This window comes from Stegostoma tigrinum, chromosome 11 (assembly GCF_030684315.1).
Source record: "Stegostoma tigrinum isolate sSteTig4 chromosome 11, sSteTig4.hap1, whole genome shotgun sequence".
Lineage (NCBI taxonomy): Eukaryota > Metazoa > Chordata > Chondrichthyes > Orectolobiformes > Stegostomatidae > Stegostoma > Stegostoma tigrinum.
The window spans coordinates 65,578,126-65,599,410 of NC_081364.1; the positions used below are offsets into that span (position 1 = coordinate 65,578,126).

At 42.1% G+C, this 21,285-nt stretch overlaps 1 protein-coding gene across 1 annotated transcript in view; it reads right to left on the minus strand.

Moving 5' to 3' along the window:
• The window catches only part of LOC125460234 (E3 ubiquitin-protein ligase RNF123), a 334,824-nt gene that overhangs the window by 15,409 nt on the left and 298,130 nt on the right, over positions 1-21,285 (minus strand). Inside the window, exons 36-37 of the mRNA XM_048547433.2 lie at positions 17,238-17,380; positions 1,067-1,161 (exon numbers count right to left, since the gene is read on the minus strand). Coding sequence (XP_048403390.1) covers positions 1,067-1,161; positions 17,238-17,380 — 238 coding nt within the window. The remainder of the gene's footprint in view (positions 1-1,066; positions 1,162-17,237; positions 17,381-21,285) is intronic.

Below are 21,285 nucleotides of genomic sequence, written 5' to 3' on the forward strand. Positions count from 1 at the left end.
CATCAGATACAGAGACAACCTGATATCCTGCAGGGGATACTGAGACACTCTGTGATACTCCAGTGTGACAATGCTGTCACTTTTGTCCTGGTGGTTTTTTGAAGAGTTTATAAGAAAGAGGTATTGAACTGACTACCAGACCACTTGTATAAATAATTTTTGAAGTCTTGGTGTTTTTTTTAAACAGCCTAAATGGGTGTGGCCAGCTGTCACAGATCAGGGTTTCTGAGTAACACAAAAGCCTTGGGTCTCAAAAGAGTTAGAAGCTTCAGTCAATTTCTCCTAGCTGCTAATTTCTCTGAATTTTCTCTTGATGTTCTTTCCTCCTGGATTGGAGAACAGCATATGAGAATTTGCCTTTAAGCCAAGTAGTATGTGTATGGTACGTTACTATATTAGAACAGTTAATTAGAAATAGGTAATGTATCAATTATTCTGTTAGGTTTTCTAATAGTTTTGTTATTCTACATTGCTCTTCCTTTTGTTTGTATTCTAACTATGGTGCTTAAATAAATTGTGTTTTACCTAACGTTGAGTAGTTTGACCAGTTGCATTGCATCTGGAACACGGCACTGCATCAAGAACCCAAGCTACAAATTTTCTCAAAAACCTTAAACTGATTCACCCTCACAGTGCTGCTGTATATCAGGTGTGCAGCTCTTCTCCTACAGCTGAAAATTCAATTAAAAAAAAACACCTGTATTTTTACAACCCCTTTCATAACTTCAGTTGATTCCACGTATCTCGTACTGAATAAATCAATTCTGAAGTCTGATCACTGTTGTCTTGTAGTTTACTCCGCTGGGCTGAAATCCTTAAGAGTCCAGACAATGTAGTTTTGACCTCTGGGAGCAGGTAATTTCTGACTTCTATTGTCTATTACATTCTTAATGAAGTGTCTGCATTTTCAAGCTTGTACATTTCTTCAGACTTAACACACACCACATCCTGAGGCCTAGAACATAGGAAGATAGCCCCAGTGTTTGCTAAGCTCTGACGTCAGTGAAAGTGAAGCTTCACACAACTGCTGCCACAAGGGGGTTACAGGTAGCTCTGTAGTACTCACCAGTGCAGTAGATGCTGCCTGCTTGGATTCGCGTGTCAAATGGGAGAGAAGGCCTTCAACTTTCTCCAGCTCTTCCAGGCTGATATAATCTGGGTCTGTACAAGAAAAAACACAGGAATATTCAGTTATATATATCCTTAAATAAACTGGCTACAACGCGATTTAACAATAGAAAGTTAGAAAATAGCTTGAATCGTCCAAAACTCTTATTTTCAAGTGGTTTCCATTGTTGACCATCAATAGTTCTGGTAGTGAACAGGGTGATGTCTGGGACAGAATGGGTGTTGGGCAGAGTGAGGTCTGGAACAGATCCTGTAACAGACAGTGTGTCTGGTACAGTGTGGGTGATGGACAGGGTCAGGTCTGGCACAGATTCTGTAATAGACAATGTGGTCTGGTACAGCGTGGCTATTGGGACAGGGTGTGCTCTGTCATACAGAATGTCATGCTCAGAGTGATACCAGAGACAGAATGGGTTATGGATAGTGAGGCAATGCCTGATGTGAGGAAAAAATAACAAACTTGCATTTATATATCAACTTTCAGAGCTTAAAGTTATCTCAAAGAGCCTCAGTGTCAGTGAATTCTCATCAGTGATAGGAAACCTGGCTGCATATCGTGCTCAGAAAGATCCCAAAAACAGCAACTGGATAAAGACCAGACCAACAATTGTGTTAGTTGAGGGGTAAGTGAGATGGCTATGATACTGGAGGGACTCATCTGCTGCTTCTCTTTCATCTATTCGACAATACAGGCAGGGCCTTAGCTTAATTTCTCAGCTAGAAACAGCAACTTCAACAGTGCAACATTCCCTCAGCAATTACTACAAGTTTCAGCTGGATTATGTGCATGAGTCTTTGGTGTGGTGCCTGGACCTTGGTGAGAATGCTACCACTATGCCCAGGTTGACAAAAACAGTATTTGAGAAATGTCTGTTACTCCTGAACAGTTTCTATATCAAATAAACTTAGAAGTTCTGAAGAGGAGCTGGAAACTTGAGATATTATCTGTTTTCCCCTCTCCACACCTGCTGCCAGACCTGCAGAGTTTCTCTAGCAATTTCCATTTTATTTCAGATCTCCAGCATCCACAGTATCTTGCTTTCATATTAAAAGTAGACTGAACTACTGGACTGAGTTTTGAATGAACTGGATCTTGTCCTGAGTTACATAATTGCACAGAAAATCCTGAAAGAACAATTGATAAACAGGAAATCCCTGACTGTCCCTCTTCCTATAGCTGAACACTGGATAAATACTAGCACTCTTTTGCACTTTTTAGCAATGCACTGGTAAGACATTTCCCCGTTGCTCAATAACTGGCAATAAGCATCGCGAAACGCCACTTGAGATCACCTCCCCATGTCCATTCTCAGATCAACAATCTCATAACAGCACACTCCCACTATCAACATTCTCTAAAAGCTGCTGATCAAGTGCAGTAAGAGTCAAAATTCAACTCAGCTAAGAATCGCAAAATTCTCCCATGAATCGTGAGACAGAGGGCTGATGTCAAAAGATATTAATGATGAGCTGTCTGCTGCTGTGAACTTGCTGATACTCTCCCTGATGGATTTCCCTTTCTGCAAGTCTATTTTGTTCTGCGTGAATACATTCTTTAGTAAATATTATGGGTTAGAGGTTGGAAATCCTACAGCAAATAATTCAACTCCTGACTCCCCTGTGCCTGCCCACCATCTGCAAGGTATAAGTCAGCAGGGTGATGGTTTACTCTCCATTTTCCTGGACGACTGGAGCCCCAACAACATTCAAGAAAATCAATACTATGCAGAACAAAACAGCTCACCTGACTGATACTTCCACCAAACTTAAACATTTACTTCCTCCAAAGTCGTGCACAATAACAGCAGTGTGCATCATCTACACAACTCATCAAGGCTCCTTTGACAGTACCTTCCAAATCTGTGACCTATCCCATCTAGATGGTCAAGGGCAGTTGATACATGGGAACATCAACACCTGCAAGTTCCCCTCCTAGCAACTCACTATCCTGACTTGGAACTATGTCACCATTCCTTCACTGTAGCTGGGTCAAAATCCTGGAACTCCCTTACTAACAACATTGTGGGTCAACCTACCCAATATGGGCTGCAATGGTTCAAAAAGGCAGCTCACCACCACCACCTCCTTTTGAAGGAGGATGGGCAATATATGCTGGCCTATTTAGTAGTATCCACATGCCATGAACAATTTTAAAAATGAGTTGCATTTTCTTCTCCTGGTGTTTTGTGACCTCACTTCCTTTTCCTCCTGTTTATTCTCCACCTCTCTGGATGTTGGGCAGTGATCTTGCCTCTGTTCCCTCTTGTAAATCTCTAATCCTCGCCCTTTTTCATCTGATCGTGTCTCCATTTCATTTCTTTACATCTTCTCCTTTCCTTTGATTATTTCTTTAGAAGTAAGCTTGTTCAATTTCTCATCTGCTCCTTCCTGTTGTGAGCATTCAGTTCATTATGTTGTGTGCTTTTGTGTTATTTGATGACAACAGCCATTGCCCATGGAATTGAGAGAGTGTCATAAACTGCTGAGGCAGCTAGGTTTTAAACTGCGACAGGGAGATAATAGAGTCACACTGTTCTCATAATCATTTGGAAACTCCTGTGGTATCAGAACAGACCATTAAACAGTGGAAACTGATGGAATCACTGACTAAGGATCACATGCACACACACCCACTTGATTAAACAACTAGGTCATCGGGGTTTGATAACCAACCAGTGATGATACTCTCTCACATGACAAAAGCATCATCTCAAGTGTGCTAAACAGGAAAGAGAAAGTCGTAGGAACTTTGGAAGTTAGAAGGAAATATAAATTTGAGATAAACTGTGAATCCCTAGCGAGTTCCCAGCTAGCTGCGCAGTTTAGACTGCACTGTTGGATTATTGTTGAGGCAACAGAGGGGGTACAGCATTGATTCACAGGACACTGACCAGCGTGGGGAAACATAATTTAAAGGAAAGATAATCCCCTGCACAACAGGGGGAACAGAAGGATGGATTGAGGAGGTAAAACCTAAAATTTGTGAAATATAATCCCTGTCTGTTTGCCATTATTCTTTGATGGCAGATAGTGAAGCACAATGTGTCTTGCCTTGGAGAGGCAAGGCTCCTCCATAACATTTTGAAATCAGGCTACTACAATGTAATTGCAGCTTATGTTGAACAATGACTGAATAGGTTTCAAACAGCTCAGGAAACCCAAAGAGTTAGTGCTATCCACAAAGCTGCCTTCAACCTCCGCAGCTGATTGTAGCCAGTCTCTAGCCCATACCACAATCATCCACTTCTTCAACCTCTGTAGCTGGTGATACCAACCTTCTCCCTCAACCTCAACACCTGATAGCTGTTTCTGCAACCCTCAATCATCTCCCCATTCTCTCCTCCAAGCCCTTCTGTCTGACCCTACAGCTCCAACTCCTGCTGAAACCCTAACTGTTGTGTCTGCAGCTGACAATGACCTCTATTCCCTTCCCATTCTCAGCAATGATCTTTAGTCTGCAATTATGACTGATGCCTCCATCTTCAAGCCTGTCTCCTTGCCTGACTAATGGCTGCAGTCTCATGTCTTTTGTACCCCCGAGGCAGTCAGTTTAGCTAGCTGCGTTGTAAAAGTGCAAATCAAAAAATCTCTTCTGAGGTCCTAACATTAATTTGCCAGGAACACCGTTTGTCAAATTTATCCAGCGGTTCTCCCCCAGCAAATGTCTGGACCATTAACTCAGTTTCTCCCTCCATGGATGCTGACAGCAGTTTTGTTTTGCTTTTATAACTTCAAACAAGTTTATCTGGTTATCCATCTCCCTGCTGGAAGATTACTGTGCGCAAATTGGGTACGGCCTTTCCTACATTAACAACAATGACTTATACTTCAAAGCAGGGATTAAGTGACGTCAACTGTTTTGGTACATCCTGGGGCTGTGGAAGGCGTTATGTAAGTTCATCTCTGTTAAACACAAATATGGTTTTCAACTGGCTTTAAACGGGAACCTGGCCTTTATGCTCTTGAGTTTAGAAGAAGAGTGATCTTGTAACATTTTCACACAGTTAGGCAGGATAGGTGCTCCCCCAAGCTAGGTGGTCGAGATCAAGGGGCACAATTTTAGAATAACAAGCAGGCCATTCTGGACTGAGTTAAGGAGCAATTTCTTCATTCAGAGTGCTGATTCCTTGCCAATCTCTATCTTTGTCATTGAAACAGATGGGCACTAATGGCATCAAGGGAAATCAGTTAGAGTGGTAAAATGGTTGAGGTTTACAATCAGCCAAGATCTAGCAGGGCAGAGCAGGCTCAAAGGGCTGAATGGCCTACTCCTGTGCGTACGTTCTTCATCCTGGGAACCAGGATGAGATAAACTACCCTTGGAATCCCTGTCCCCATCTGGTCCTTAACCATCTCAAAGTGCAGAACCGCACTTAGACAGTAAGTATTGTGATAAATTTGTGTGATGAGAAGAAACAATAGACTCAGAAAAAGCTGTGGCTGAGTCCTAATCTTCAGTTTCACTAATATTAATCATAGCTAAAAAGTAATTCACCTGATGCCTTTAATTATAAACTCAGACATAATATTTCAGGATGTAATTAATCAACACAGTTGATTTAAGATTGCCAACTAAATTGGTGTGAGTTATCAAAACAAAACAAATACAATATCAGTCAGCAAATACATTATTGTAAGTAAATATTACATGATACCAAAAATCCAATTTAGGTGAGTTGTTGGAGGGAATCCTGAGCGACAGGATTTACATGTATTTGGAAAGGCAATGACTGATTAGGGATGGTCAACATGATTGTGTGCACGGAAAATAATGTCTCACTAACCTGATTGAGCTTCTTGAACAAGTAATGAACAGAATTAATGAGGGCAGAGCAGTGGACATGATCTATATGGACTTCAGTAAGGCTTTTGACAAGGTTCCTCATGGTAGGCTGGTTAGCAAGGTTAGATCACATGGAATACAGGGAGAACAAGCCATTTGGATACAGAACGAGCTTGAAGGTAGAAGACAGAAGGTGGTGATGGAGGGTTGCTTTTCAGGCTGGAGGTCTGTGACCAGTAGTGTGCCACAGGATCGGTGCTGGGTCAACTGCTTTTTGTCATTTATGTAAATGATTTGGATGTGAGTATAGGAGATATGTTTAGTAAGTTTGCAGGTGACACCAAGATTGAAGGTGTAGTGGACAACAAAGGTTACCTCAGAGTACAACGGGATCTTGATAAGATGGGCCAATGGGCTGAAGAGTAGCAGATGGTGTTTAAATTAGATGCTGCATTTTCGAAAGGCAAATCAGGGCAGGACGTATGCACTTAATGGTAAGGTCCTGGGGAGCGTTGCTGAACAAAGAGATCCTTAGAGTGCATGAAAGTGGAGTCACAGGTGGACAGGATAGTGAAGTGGGCATTTGCTATGCTTGCCTTTATGGCAGTGTACGGAGTATAGGAATTGGGAGGTCATAGAAGATCATAGAATCCCTAGTGTGGAAACAGGTCCTTTGGCCCAACAAATCCACACCAACCCTCAGAGCATCCCACCCAAACCCATCCCTCTATGACCCACCTAATCTACACATCCCTGAACACGATGGGCAATTTAGCATGGCCAATCCACCTAGCCTGCAATTCTTTGGACTGTGGGAGGAAACACGGGTGCCTGGAGGAAACCTGCACAGGCACAAGGAGAATGTGAAAACTCCACACAGACTGTCGCCTGACTGTGAAATTGAACCTGGGTCCCTGGCGCTGTGAGGCAGCAGTACTAGCCACTGTGCCACTGTGCTGCCCTATGTTATGGATGTCCAGGACATTGTTAGGCCACTTCTGGAATACTCCATGCAGTTCTGGTTTCCTTGCAATAGAAAGGATGTTTTGAAACTTGAAAGGGTTCAGAAAAGATTTACAAGGATGATGCCAGAGTTGGAGGTTTTGAGCTATAGGGAGAGGCTCAACAAGCTGGGGCTGTTTTCCCTGGGGCATCAGAGGCTGAAGGGTGACGTTACAGAGGTTTATAAAATCATGAGGAGCATGGATAGGGTGAATAGACAAGGTCTTTTCCCCAGAGTGGGGAAGTCCAAAACTAGAGGGCATAAGTTTAAGGTGAGAGGGGCAAGATTTAAAAGTGACCTAAGGGGCAACTTTTTCCACACAGAGGGTGGTGTGTGTATGGAATGAGCTGCCAAAGGAAGTGGCAGAGGCTGGTACAGTTACAGCATTTAAAAGGCATCTGGACAGGTGTACGAAAAGGAAAGGTTTAAGAGAGATATGAGCCAACTGCTGGTCAAGTGGGACTAGATTAATTTAGAATATCTGGTTGGCATGGACAAGTTGGACCAAAGGGTCTGTTTTCATGCTGTACAACTCTATGACCATATACAGAGATACAATCACCCCAGTGAGGCAGATGAGTGCTTACCTTCAACACCACTAGTGGTTGCTTTTCACATAGAATTGCATATGGCAAAGATACTCAGGTTGCTCAGGCCATCCGTCTATTCTCTGTAGATGATTACATTAACATCATGGCCTTAGTGAAGATATTGCTGAGGCTAGACACATATTCCCTCAATCAAGTTTTCTTCACCTGGTGATTCCTTCCATCATTGTCTTGCTCAAACCATCATGGTGACAGTGCAGCACTAACACCAAACCAAACCTCGGTCTGTCCCCCTAATCCTCTGATCTCCCTTGACCATCTCACTTTGTACCAAACACTTTCGCCTCTCAATTAAATCCTTTTCTCTACCATCCACCAGTATCTCAGCGAGATAGCCTCACTGACTTTTTTCCTCAGCTTCTGCACAAGGTTAACTTCTTACCCTTAATAATATTTTTCTTGCTCTCTATTCTCCAAGTTCTATATCCTTCTATCATCTCCTGAACCCCTACTCTCAGATAAACCTGTGTTTACTGCCACCCTACTAGCCTCAATATCTCTTTGTAAGGGGCTTTTTTTGTCTCAGTCTTTGTGGACTACCTGCTTGGCTGCCTCTGCCTTTCAAACGTCCCTAATCTTTTCTACTGCCCAGCTCGAAAACTCACATCTTTCTTTAGGTTTCATCTCCCATGTTGCCATGTGCTGCCTAAGCTCAATCTTGTTCATGAGATATATATTCTGACTCCCAATCCTATCTTCACTAAACTGTTCACCCCCTCCATGTTTGATGATGTGTACGCGGTTCTCTCTCTTTAGGTACTCTTTGTGCTCCCTTTGGAATCTGTTATCACGTGTTGTTGCCTACTAAAACTAAGCACACCTTTCCCAAAATTTCTGACCTACCACAATACCAAAATGGTTTTATTTGAAGTCAACCTGACAAATCACATGGCTATGGTCAGAGTAAACCATCCCCACACATCCCTCTCACACTATCTGAAGCCATCGACAATTCTCCAGAAGGGTAGAGCTGTCCTTGTTAACTGCAACCAGACAATCGTTTGTGATGATTTCTCTTTCCATCTACCACACTGGAGATCCCATGGTTTATCCTTTCACAGCTTCTATTCCTCTTCAGGTTCCACGTGCTGATTGAACTCAGCTCTATTTCAGTATTACCGTGCTTGGTTCCACAAAAGTTACACTGTTCGTTCCACACAGAGTATTGGAGGAACAGAAATCTTTTCCAACTGAGCACTGCAAGGATCAAAGCTGTTGCCTTCATTCACCACTACAGCTTCATTGCCTGGCTACTGCCTTTCTATACCCCTTAATGCTAAGTGTCTGAAGCTAAGTCAGGCTATTCATAAACTTGGTGTTATATGGAACCCTGAAATGAACTTCTGTTCCATCACTAAGATTGCCTACTTCCACCTCTATAACATTGTTGGACTATGATCCTACTTTAGCTCATCTGCTGCTGAAACCTTTATCTATGCTGCTAACCCTGGGCTTGTTTATTCCAATTCCTTGACATGCAGGAAAGCCAAGGTCCGTGGATGCTGGAAATTTGAAAGAAAAACAGAAATTTCTGGAGAAACCCAGCTGGTCTGGCTACATCTGTGGAGAGAAAGCAGAGTTACCATTTTGGATCCCTTGCTAACAGCATTGTGGGTCAACCTACCCAAAATGGACTGCAACGGTTCAAGAAGGCAGCTCACCAGCACCACCTTCTGAAGCACGATGGGCAATATATGCTGGCCGGTCAACACAACATATCTCAATTTAGAATGCAAGAGGTGTCAACAGAGGAATGTCCTGAACCTCAGGTGCTGACAGACAAAGCTGCATGGATCAGCAACCAGTAGCAATTTCAGTTCCAACACACTGATTTCACAGCTGCGTCCAAATCTGCTTATAGCTAGAAATAAAGTTTTCATGTCTCTCCTGTTGGGAAGAAAATATACACATGACCGCTTTAATATTTTTAGTTCTAATACAGTCCTCCACTGAAAGGAAAAACTTGCATTTGTAAGGTCCCTCACATGATCTTATAAAATATCAAACGGTTTACAGCCAAATGTGCTTTCACTGCAGCCATTGTTATAATGTTGGAACTACAACAACCAATGTGCACACGACCTCAAACATGATGAGATAAATATTCATATTATTCATTTAGTAATTGAAGTTTGAGAGACTAATACTGGTCACAACCTTAATAGAATTCCATTACTCCTCTTCAAATCATCACGTTTTACCCATATGAAGTCTTGGTTTAACGTAATCTCTGAAAGAAGTACCTGGCAGCATAGCTCTCCCTGATTACAGTAATTGCAGTGTCATGCTACATGTTCAAGGATCTGGATATTCATGTCCAATTAAAATACTGAAACAATATTTCGGCTCTTAGATAATCACTGCTTAATCGTCAATGCATAACATTCATAAGCAGTGCTCACAATGATGTCGTTTTATTTTCCTTGGCACAGTATTCCCTCACGGAGATAGAGCTTCCTCTGAAAATTGGTTCAGTGCGGCTTCCTCTACATTGGGGAAACCAAGCGGAGGCTTGGGGACCGCTTTGCAGAACACCTCCGCTCAGTTCGCAACAAACAACTGCACCTCCCAGTCGCAAACCATTTCCACTCCCCCTCCCATTCTCTAGATGACATGTCCATCATGGGCCTCCTGCACTGCCACAATGATGCCACCCGAAGGTTGCAGGAACAGCAACTCATATTCCGCCTGGGAACCCTGCAGCCATATGGTATCAATGTGGACTTCACCAGTTTCAAAATCTCCCCTTCCCCTACTGCATCCCTAAACCAGCCTAGTTCGTCCCCTCCCCCCACTGCACCACACAACCAGCCCAGCTCTTCCCCCCCACCCACTGCATCCCAAAACCAGTCCAACCTGTCTCTGCCTCCCTAACCAGTTCTTCCTCTCACCCATCCCTTCCTCCCACCCCAAGCCGCACCCCCAGCTACCTACTAACCTCATCCCACCTCCTTGACCCGTCCGTCTTCCCTGGACTGACCTATCCCCTCCCTACCTCCCCACCTACACTCTCTCCACCTATCTTCTTTACTCACCATCTTCGGTCCGCCTCCCCCTCTCTCCCTATTTATTCCAGTTCCCTCTCTCCATCCCCCTCTCTGATGAAGGGTCCAGGCCCGAAACGTCAGCTTTTGTGCTCCTGAGATGCTGCTTGGCCTGCTGTGTTCATCCAGCCTCACATTTTGTTATCTTGGAATTCTCCAGCATCTGCAGTTCCCATTATCTCTTGTTGCTAACTTATGCCTGTTGCCTACGCAATTCAAATACTGTGGTGTATACATTTACTGTGTGTACTGACTTAAATTTACTGCAACGTGCATAATTATTGAGAACATAATGAATTCCTCAAACTCTGCTTCTGTGAATATCCAAATCTCCATATGGTAACATAAACTCAGAAACAATTTTACCATGTGACTGCTTCACCTAATAAATTAGATAGTTCATTTGAACTATCTAATACTTTCTATAACTTACTAGAACTTTTTATACAGTAAACGGAAGAGTCTTGGGGAAAATTGATGTACAGAGATCTCGGTGTTCAGGTCCATTGTTTCCTGAAGGTGGCAACGCAGGTCAATAGAGTGGTCAAGAAGGCATACGGCATGCTTTCCTTCATCAGACAGGGTATTGAGTGCAAGAGTTGGCCGTTCATGTTACAGTTGTATAAAACTTCGGTTCAACCACATTTCGAGTACTACATACAGTTCTGGTTGACACACTACCAAAAGGATGTGGATGCTTTGGAGAGGGTGCACAGGAGGTCCACCAGGATGTTGCCTGGTATGAAAGGCGCTAGCTATGAAGAAGGGTTGAGTAGATTAGGATTATTTTTGTTAGAAAGACAGAGATTGAGGGGGGACCTGATTGAGGTCTACAAAATCATGAGGGGTACAGACAAGGTGGATAGCAAGAAGCTTTTTCCCATAGCAGGGGACTCAATTACTAGGGGTCATGAGTTCAAAGTGAGAGGAGGAAAGTTTAGGGGAGATATGCGTGGAAAGTTCTTTATGCAGAGGGTGGTGGGTGCTGGAACATGTTGCCAGCGGAGGTGGTAGACGCAGACATGATAGTGTCTTTTAAGATGTATCTAGACAAGTACATGGATGGGCAGGGAGCAAAGGGATACAGACCCTTAGAAAATAGATGACAGGTTTAGACAGAGGATCTCGATTGGCGCAGGCCTGGAGGGCTGAATGTGCCTGTTCCTGTGCTGTAATTTTCTTTGTTCTTTGAAAAAGGAGCTTCAAAACCAAAAATTGACACTCAAAAATCGACACTCAAAAATCTAAGAGTAGCCCTCAAGAAAATCTCTCACAAAAGTAATATCTTGATCGTGATACAGAAGCGCTGATGAAAATGCAAAGATAATTTGCAAAGTTTTGATATTGCAACTGTGAGAAATACAAAGAAGATGGAGCAGACCAGATAGTAGGAACGGCAGACGCTGGAGAATCTGAGATAACAAGGTGTGCAGCTGGATGAACACAGCAGGCCAAACAGCATCAGAGGAGCAGGAAAGCTGAAAGCTTTTCCTGAAGAAAGGTCTAGGCCCAAAATGCCAGCTTTCCCGCTCCTCTATGCTGCTTGGCCTGCTGTGTTCATCCAGCTCTACACCTTGTTATCTCTTGAACAGACTGGAGCTCTTTTCCCTGTAATGCTATGAAGCATTTCAGTAGTCTAAGTATAGGGTCGGCCAAAACTAAGAGATATAAATCTAACAGTTAACAAAACACCCAATAAGGAATTCAGACGGATAAAAGAAAAATATTGTAGATACTGTGAATCTGAAACAAACACAGAAAATACTGGTGAAACACAGCAGACCCGGCAGCATCTGCAAAAACAGAAAGAAGGAGAGTTAACATTTCAGGTCTGGTATGACTCTTCTTCAGAACTCAGGAGAGGTGAGCGTATGAAACTTTCCAAAGCACAGAGTGGTTGCTGTTGCAGTTCAGAAGGGAGTGAAGACCAAGAGCAGGAAGGAATATAAGAGGACATGGTTAGGTTGAGAAGAATTAAACAGAGTAAGACATACAGTGGTTTGATGAGAAAAGACAGGCAGTGGCTGTTGATTTTACAGTGTCCAGTCTCAATCATAACTCCTGATTTTGAAGCAGCTTATGCTAAAATACATTTTGTAAAAATTTAGACTCTACTGCTAAGTTACAGCTAACATTCATGGCATTGAGCACCAAGACCACACCCTAACAGGAAAAAGCTGAGCCATCTCTTGCTGATCTGTAACTGCATCATTATTGCCAAGGCTACCAATGATAACATCTTGGAGGTTATCATTGATTACAGGCTGATTGTCATCACTGTGTCAACATGGCTGCTTCTAAGAGCAGATGAGAGGTACACCTGCTCCAACAGTCTCCATTACTGAGCATTAGGTTGATGAAATGCTGACCTAACACTCAGCTGGATTTTGCAAATGCAACATTTCAGAAGCCCAATACTATCCAGGGCAAAGCACACTGTTTAGGTGGTGCTTCACCATTGAGCTGAATATCCAATATAAACTCATCGTGACTGTAGTGTGTGAGATCTGTAGGAATACACAACACCAAACCAACAAACCTACTGAGACAAGATATGGCACGCCATGATCTCTACTACTATACAACAGCAAAATCATGGGATCATAATATTAATCTCAAAATGAGAAAACCTTAAACTATTAATTAATAGCCATTAATATCTCATCCTAATCATCACTGTGTCTCGTGAACTTTGTCTCGTGACCAAGTTACGGGGGATCTCATTAAAATTTACCAAAGGTACAACACTGGAGCAGAAGTAGGCAATCTGGCCCAATGAGACTGCTCTGCCATTTGATTAAATCATGTTGATCTGATAATCCTAAATCATCTTTTGCTGTCTTTTCCCCTGAACCCTTATGTCCATCTCAGCCCTAAATGTACTCAATGACAGTCCTCTGTGGTAACGACTTCCATAGGTTCATCTCCCTCAGAGTAAAAATTCCATCTCATCACTTTCTTAATTGGGTGTCTCCTTACTTAAAGATTATTCCCTCTGGTCCCAGATTCCCCACAAAGGGGAGCAACCTCTCCACATATACACTGTCAAGCTCCCTAAGAATCTCACATAGTTCAGTAATGTCCCCTCTCATTCTTCGAAATTCTGTAAGTACAGGTCCAACCTAATCAACTTCTTCGCGTCAGAAAATCTCTCCATACCAGGATCAACCTAGTGAATCTGCTCTGGACTGCCTACAGATTTTTATTGTAAATAATTATCCATGCATTGTAAACAATTGTGGTCCCAGCATGGATCCCCGATACAGGTTGCGATCTTGAAAGTGACCTATTTATGCTGACTCCATGCCTTCTACTAGCTGTCAATCCTCTTCATGCTAATATACTAATTCTCAACATCACAGGCTCTTATTAAGTAGCCTTATACACAGTAACTCATTGAATTATTTTCTGGAAATCCAAATATACACATCTACTGGTTTTCCTTTATTCAACGTGCTTGTTACCTCCTCAAAGAACTGTAATAGATCTATCAGGCAAGATTCCCCTTCATGATGCAATGCTGACTCTGTTTCATTATGTTATGGGTATCTAAACGCTCTGGTAGTACATCCTTCATAATAGAGTCTAATATTTTCCCAATAAAAGATAATAAGCTAACTGGCCAATAGTTACCTGTATTTTGTTTCCCACTCCTTTTGAAATTACACTGGCAGTTTTCTAATCTTCTGAACATTTTTCAGAATCCAAGGATTCTTGGAAGATATCTACTATCTCCACAGGTACTTCCTTTGAAGTCTTAGGATGCATCCCACCAGGTCTGAGAGACTTGTTGGTCTTTTTCCCTTTTATTATTTAGCATTTTCGGAATGCTACTATTATCCTGTACTGTGAAGGCTGATGCAAAGTATTTGTTCAACTGCTCTTCCATTTCCTGGCTCTCCATTATTACTTCAGAGCCTTATTCTATAAGGGCTTAATGTTTAGCACTGCCTCACTTCCATCTTATATATTTGAAGAAGCTTTTACTGTACATCTTTCTGTTACTTGTTTAGTTTCCCCTCAGTTTATTTTCTCCCTTTTTTGCTCATCCTGTGTTGTCTGTTAACACTTCCCCAATCCTCTAATTTGCCACTAATCTTTGCCACTTTTGTATGTTACAACATTTTTCTTTCAATTCAATAATGTCCTTAACTTCCCTAGTTACCATAATTGCTTTAGTCCCTTCCTAGAATCCTTTTAACTCACCAATTTGTTGTGAATCATGGAGCTATTTTCTTAAACATCTACCATTATTCATCAACAATCTTTTCTTCTCAACTCCTTTCCCAATCCATTCCAGTCAATGCTACCCTCATTCTCATGTAATTATCCTTATTTAAGACTAGTAACATTATTTAGGATCTAAGTCAAACTGAGATGATAAATTCTACAATGTTTGATCACTGTTTCCAAAGGGATCTTTTACTTTAAGATCATTTATTAAGTCTCCCTCATGACACATTACCAGATCTATAATAGCCTAAGTAAATCGCCATTGGCCTGCTAGACCATGGAGCTGCTCTCACGTTATGGGAAGGTAACGGGTGGTGGTTTAACTTCAGGGTCACCATGCATCAGGCGAAGGGACAGACTGAGGAGGAGAGTCCTTCATGGTATTGTAGCTAATGGGGAAATGGAACCACACTGTTGGCGTCACTCTGCAAAGCAAACGAGTTACCCAGCTAAATAAGCTAAGCAACACCAAAATAGCCTGATTCTTAGTGGCTCCATAATGTATTGTTCCAGGAAATTAACATGAATGCACTTTATGAAGTCTTCTTTACGCTACATATGCCAATGTGACTTTCCCAATCTGCATGAAGATTAAAGTCTCTCATGAATAATTTCCTGCCTTTTTTATCTTCTGATTTATTCTGTCCAACTGTACAGTTAGTTAGGGGGCCTACGGATTATTTTAACCAGTGTCTTCTTCACCTTGTTATTTTTTTACCTCCACCTATATGATTCTACAACATCCACACCAAGAACATTATTGCTAATGTGCTAATTACATCTTGTAGTAATAGAGCTTCCCCACTGCCCTTCTACTTCTGCTCGCTCCTTTGAAAGGTCAAATACCCCTGAATGTTCAATTCCCAGTTTTCATCTTCTTGTAACCAGATCTCGATAATGCTTATAAATAAATAAACATTAATCTCTATTTGTTAACAATGTTTCTTCCCAAACCAAACAATTAAGGTCCTTTGGTGCTTCACTTGTTCACGTCACCACGTTCATGTGATTCCATTGTAGGAAATTCTGCTTCTGGTTAAAGAGTAGTTTGCCCTAAATTGATCACAGATACAGTGGCTATCAACTGTAGCCATACCCAAGTCATGAGGTTTGGTAGTAGGATCCTGTATTCTCTTTCACCAGAAAATACAGACCTTGAAACAAAGTGCACCTGGAAATTTGTGCAAAACAAGTTTTATTTTAAATAGATTGCCCTTTAAGGTTAAAGCCATCAGGTGTCAGTATGGTTTAATCACAACATTGTAACCTCCAAGCTATAAAGTTCAAGTCTCATTCCACAGACTTGGAGACATAGCCCAGACTGACACTTCAGTGCTGTACTGAAGTGCCACCTTTCAGATGAAGTGCTCAACTGAGGTCCTGACTATATTCTCAAGTGGACCCAAAGGAATCTATAGCAATACCTGAAAACTCTCCTAGTGAATATTTATGCCTTGACCAACACTTGAAACAGATCAATTTGTTGGTTATTTTATTTAAAATAGTAACCTCATGTTTGTCAATAAATGCAAGTCTTTCTTTAGCATCTAGTCCCACAGCTGTGTCTTCACATAGCAATATAACCAATCAGTTAAATTATGATCACTTAATCATACAGGAGGTGGCCATTTGGCCCATCATGCGTGCATAGACTCTTTCAAAGAACTATCCAGTTAGTCTTATTCTACCTGCAAATTTTAATGTTACATTCCCCAATTTCCTTTTGAAGATTATTTCTGAAGTTGCTCCAATCGCCTTTCATGCAATGGACTCTAGTCATGACTTGCTGCATAAAAGAAATCCTGAAGATCATTTGAGACAACATGGTGTGAAGCTGGATGAATGCAGCAGGCCAAGCAGCATCAGAGGAGCCGGAAAGTTTGACGTTTTGGGTCGAGACCCTTCTTCAGAAATCTTCCGATTTCTGAAGTAGGGTCTCAACCCGAAACGTCAAACTTTCCTGCTCCTCTGATGCTGCTTGGCCTGCTGTGTTCATCCAGCTCCACACTGTGTTATCTCAGATTCTCCAGTATCGGCAGTTCCTACTATCCCTGACGATCATTTGCTAGTTATCCTAAATCTGGAACGTTTGGCTGCTGACGCTCTTGTCATTTATCAAACCTGTTAGTTTTCAACGCTTTTATTAAATCTCTGCCTTGAGAATTGCCTCAGCTTTTCTCCGACAAAGAAAAAGTGAGTTTTTAACAAACAAGGCAGTGAGCAAAAGGAATTGTGACCGCCAATCTATACTATCCATACCATTGCAGTATTAAATCCAGACAATTTACACAATCCCTCCTTCTCAAAAACAGAAGAAATCACCCCATGCTGCACTTTAGATGTTACAATATTCCAGCAAGTGCATGATGCAGAAGTTCATATTCTGCAATACGTCAGATTGTCAGGCCTGCCTCAATTCCCATGTCTACTGTACTCACATGCCTGGAGGGAGAAATGCTTCTTCTCTGATGGTGGGGGTGTTGCTCCCAGGGCTGAGAGCTCATTTTCTCCAAGCAGATACTGTATTGATCTCAGCTGGAAGCAGGGGTCAGCCAGGAGGACAGCTGTTGCTCTTTGGATGCTGAAAAGAAGCGAGAGATGAAACATTAGAGGAGACATTGAGCTGAAATCATGGCAGGAACTGATGCAACTGATCCAAGCAAATGAGTCACTCTGGTGAAGACCTGAAATAATATGGAATGCGATGATTGTCAAGTAAAGGGAAGGAAGCAAGGTTAGGTGGAATGATTGCACTTGCATATAATGTGTTACCATAATTTTATTTAATGATCAGTACAATGGCTTCAAATGAAAATATTAATAGGTTCCAAGGACAATTAAATTTAGTTCTGGAGAAAGTAAACACTGACGGATAAGCATGTGGTATAGATCAACTTATCTAATAACAAAAACAATGACTCATTATCCGTGATGCCCGAACTGGAGGGGCATTAGTATCTATGCAGGTCTTTCCAGACATTTGCACGTTCCAAATCACAAAGGTTAAAGGTAGCTTGTGGAAACAGTTTGTTTCAAAACCTTCATTACAGCTTTGAAACTTCTAGAGGGACTGTGCACCGGTTGAGTACCCAATACAGCCTCAGCTCTTACCAAGGAATGAATTCGCCAGGTTAACAAACAACACTATCCAACTACACTGAACTACTGTAGACCCTCCATGAATGTAGATACAACGACAGCTTGCAGGACTGGCAAATACCTTCACCGTCTATGCAATATACTTTGTGGGACCAATACTCAAGAAGTTACATAAACATTTCAATTCAATGGAACAAATAGCTAAGTCAACTTGCATTAAATTTTGCAGCACGTGGGATGTACAATACTGTCAGTAAACCAACTGCACTGGGAGACATTAATATAAAAACATAGCTAAGGAAATACATTGTCACTGAAAGGCAATGATTACACAAATTAGGGCAAACTGCACAAGGTTCAGAGAGACATCAGTGGTAATGTTTATGCAAGCAAATGTAACGGATATTGAGAGGGAAGGACAAACTAATTCTGGTAAAATAAACTGATCTCTTTCTGCAGAAGAGCAATGAGACCACAGATTAACGACTCAAATTCCATACAATAGCTCCTATAATTAGAACTCAGTGGTTGTAAAATAAAAGCCCAATTCATTGCAATATAATATTAAAAAGGTCTTCACCCGACATACAGGCAGGGTGCTATTCATCATTTATAAAAAGTACATAGTGAAAGTCTAAGCCCATGGCTCTAAGTCTAGTCATAGGCCACAAAAATAATTACTCTCACACAGTCAACATCCACTTGGAGTATTGCGTACAGTTCTGGTCAACGCATTATAAGAAGGATGTGGAAGCTTTGGAAAGGGTGCAGAGGAGATTTACTAGGATGTTGCCCAGTATGGAGGGAAGGTCTTACAAGGAAAGGCTGAGGGACTTGAGGCTGTTTTCATTAGAGAGAAGAAGGTTGAGAGGTGACTTAATTGAAACATATAAAATAATCAGAGGGTTAGATAGGGTGGATAGGGACAGCCTTTTTCCAAGGCTGGTGACGGCGAGCACGAGGGGGCATAGCTTTAAATTGACGGGTAAAAGATACAGGACAGATGTCAGAGGTAGTTTCTTTACTCAGAGAGTAGTAAGGGAATGGAACGCTTTGCCTGCAACGGTAGTAGATTCGCCAACTTTAAGTACATTTAAGTCATCATTGGACAAGCATATGGACGTACATGGAATAGTGTAGGTTAGATGGGCTTCAGATCAGTATGACAGGTCGGCACAACATCGAGGGCTGAAGGGCCTGTACTGTGCTGTAATGTTCTGTGTTCTATATGTTCTATGATCAGTGGATACACTGATCAGTGTTCGTGACTCCTCACGGTGACAGGAGGGGCACCCCTGGCTACTTCTGTGACTCCTTACTGTGAGAGGACCCCCTCGCTGTGTCTGTGACTCCTTACTGTGAGGGGACCCCCTCGCTGTGTCTGTGACTCCTTACTGTGAGGGGACCCCCTCGCTGTGTCTGTGACTCCTTACTGTGAGGGGACCCCCTCGCTGTGTCTGTGACTCCTTACTGTGAGCGGACCCCCTCGCTGTGTCTGTGACTCCTTACTGTGAGTGGGCCCCCTCGCTGTGTCTGAGACTCCTTACTGTGAGGGGGCCCCCTCACTATGTCTAAGACTTCTCATGTGGAGGGAGATTTTGATAACCTTGAAGTTTCTTTCATAATGAACTATGATATTACTCACGGAGGCAAACAGGAGCCAAGTTGAAGCTGGAACCTTCTTCTCTGGTGAGTGGAAGAAAATAAAGCATCCGGGGATTTATTTAGCAGGGCTTGATGCATCAGTGCATGGATAACCCTACTTTGTAGTAACTTTCTATAACTGGAGAAAAGCAAGCAACACTGCATTAAATCTGCTGACAGGAACGGCTGAAATAGGTTGGATGCAAATTATCAAGGCGTTTGTAAAAATGTGACAGTTAAGTCTCCTATTCTGCTTTTTTAAATGTCAGTGCTCACTAAAACAATGATATAACTTGATGACTTGCATCTCTGACATTATGGGATAAGACTCAGGCACTGTATGTAGTGGTTTGTAAGATCTCAACAGGCAGTGCCAACTCTTTAGGAAAAACAGTGCCATCAATGCAGAGTGCCTTGGCATTTATGGGCTACCTGTGATATTGCACTACAGGTTAACAGGTTGGACTGAGGATTATTTTGAATGTCAGTACATTGTACCACATGAAATTCAACAGAACATTTTGGTTTGTTCCTCCATAGCACAAGGTCTTGTAGTTGTGAACAGACACTCAGATGCTTTTGCCCATGACAGCTTTGATGCAAGTGATTACTGCCGAATTTCTGCTGAGACAAAGTCCAATATCGGTGAGGGAAAAAGCAGGGAAAATCCAATCTGCCCAGTACCTGTCCCATCAGTCAACTCTTGATCATCAGACAGTGATGCAAGGTGTCATCAACAGTGCTTTCAGCAGAACTCATCCGCTAACACTCAGTTTGGATCCTGCCAACATCAAATCAGCTCCTGACATCATTACAACCTTCATTCATACATGGACAAAAGAGCTGAATTCCAGAGGTAAGATGAGTGCGACTGCCTCTGACATCAAGGTCACATTTGATCACACCAAAGGGTTCCAGCAAAACTTAAGTCGATCAAAATTGGCATGGGGAGCCCCTCCGTTGATTAGAGCCACAGTGAGCACGAAGTTGTGGCTATAGAGGTCAATCGCCTTAGTCCCAGAAACTGGAGTTCCAGGGAACAGTTTCCTAGGCCAAACCCTCCAGAGCTGCTTTATCAACAATATTCCCATTTTTGGGGATAGTGGCTGATGGTTGCACAATGTTCAGTACCATTCACAACTCCTCAGATGTGGTAGTAGCACATGTCTGCATGCAATGAGACTAGATAACACTCAGGCGTGGCTTGATAAGTGGTAAATAACATCTGTGCCAAGCAAATGTCAGGCAATGATCTCTGCAACAAGAGAAAATGAGATCACTTATTCTTGACATTCAGTGGCATTACCTTTATTGAATCCCCCGTTATCAACATCTTATGAGTTACCACTGACCAGAGACTGAACTGGATGAGAAATACTCTGACTACAAAAGCAAATCAGAGATCAGGAGTTCCACAGCAATTAATTCATCTTCTGTCCACCATCTACTCGACACAGGTTTCAGGAGTGTGATAGAACACTTTCTTGAATGAATGCAGCTTCAACACTTAAGAAATTTAGCACCATTCAAGACAAAGCTTAATTCTTATACAATTTTCTCTCTTTCAAATCTGTGGTGCGACATTATTGTTGATCCTTTATATCCTGTCATCCACAATATTGATTACACTGGAGACATCAAGCCTGCAGCTTACATTTTAAGAACATAGAACATAGAAAAGTACAGCACAATACAGGCCCTTCGGCCCACGATGTTGTGCCGTGGAATAATCCTAATCCAAAA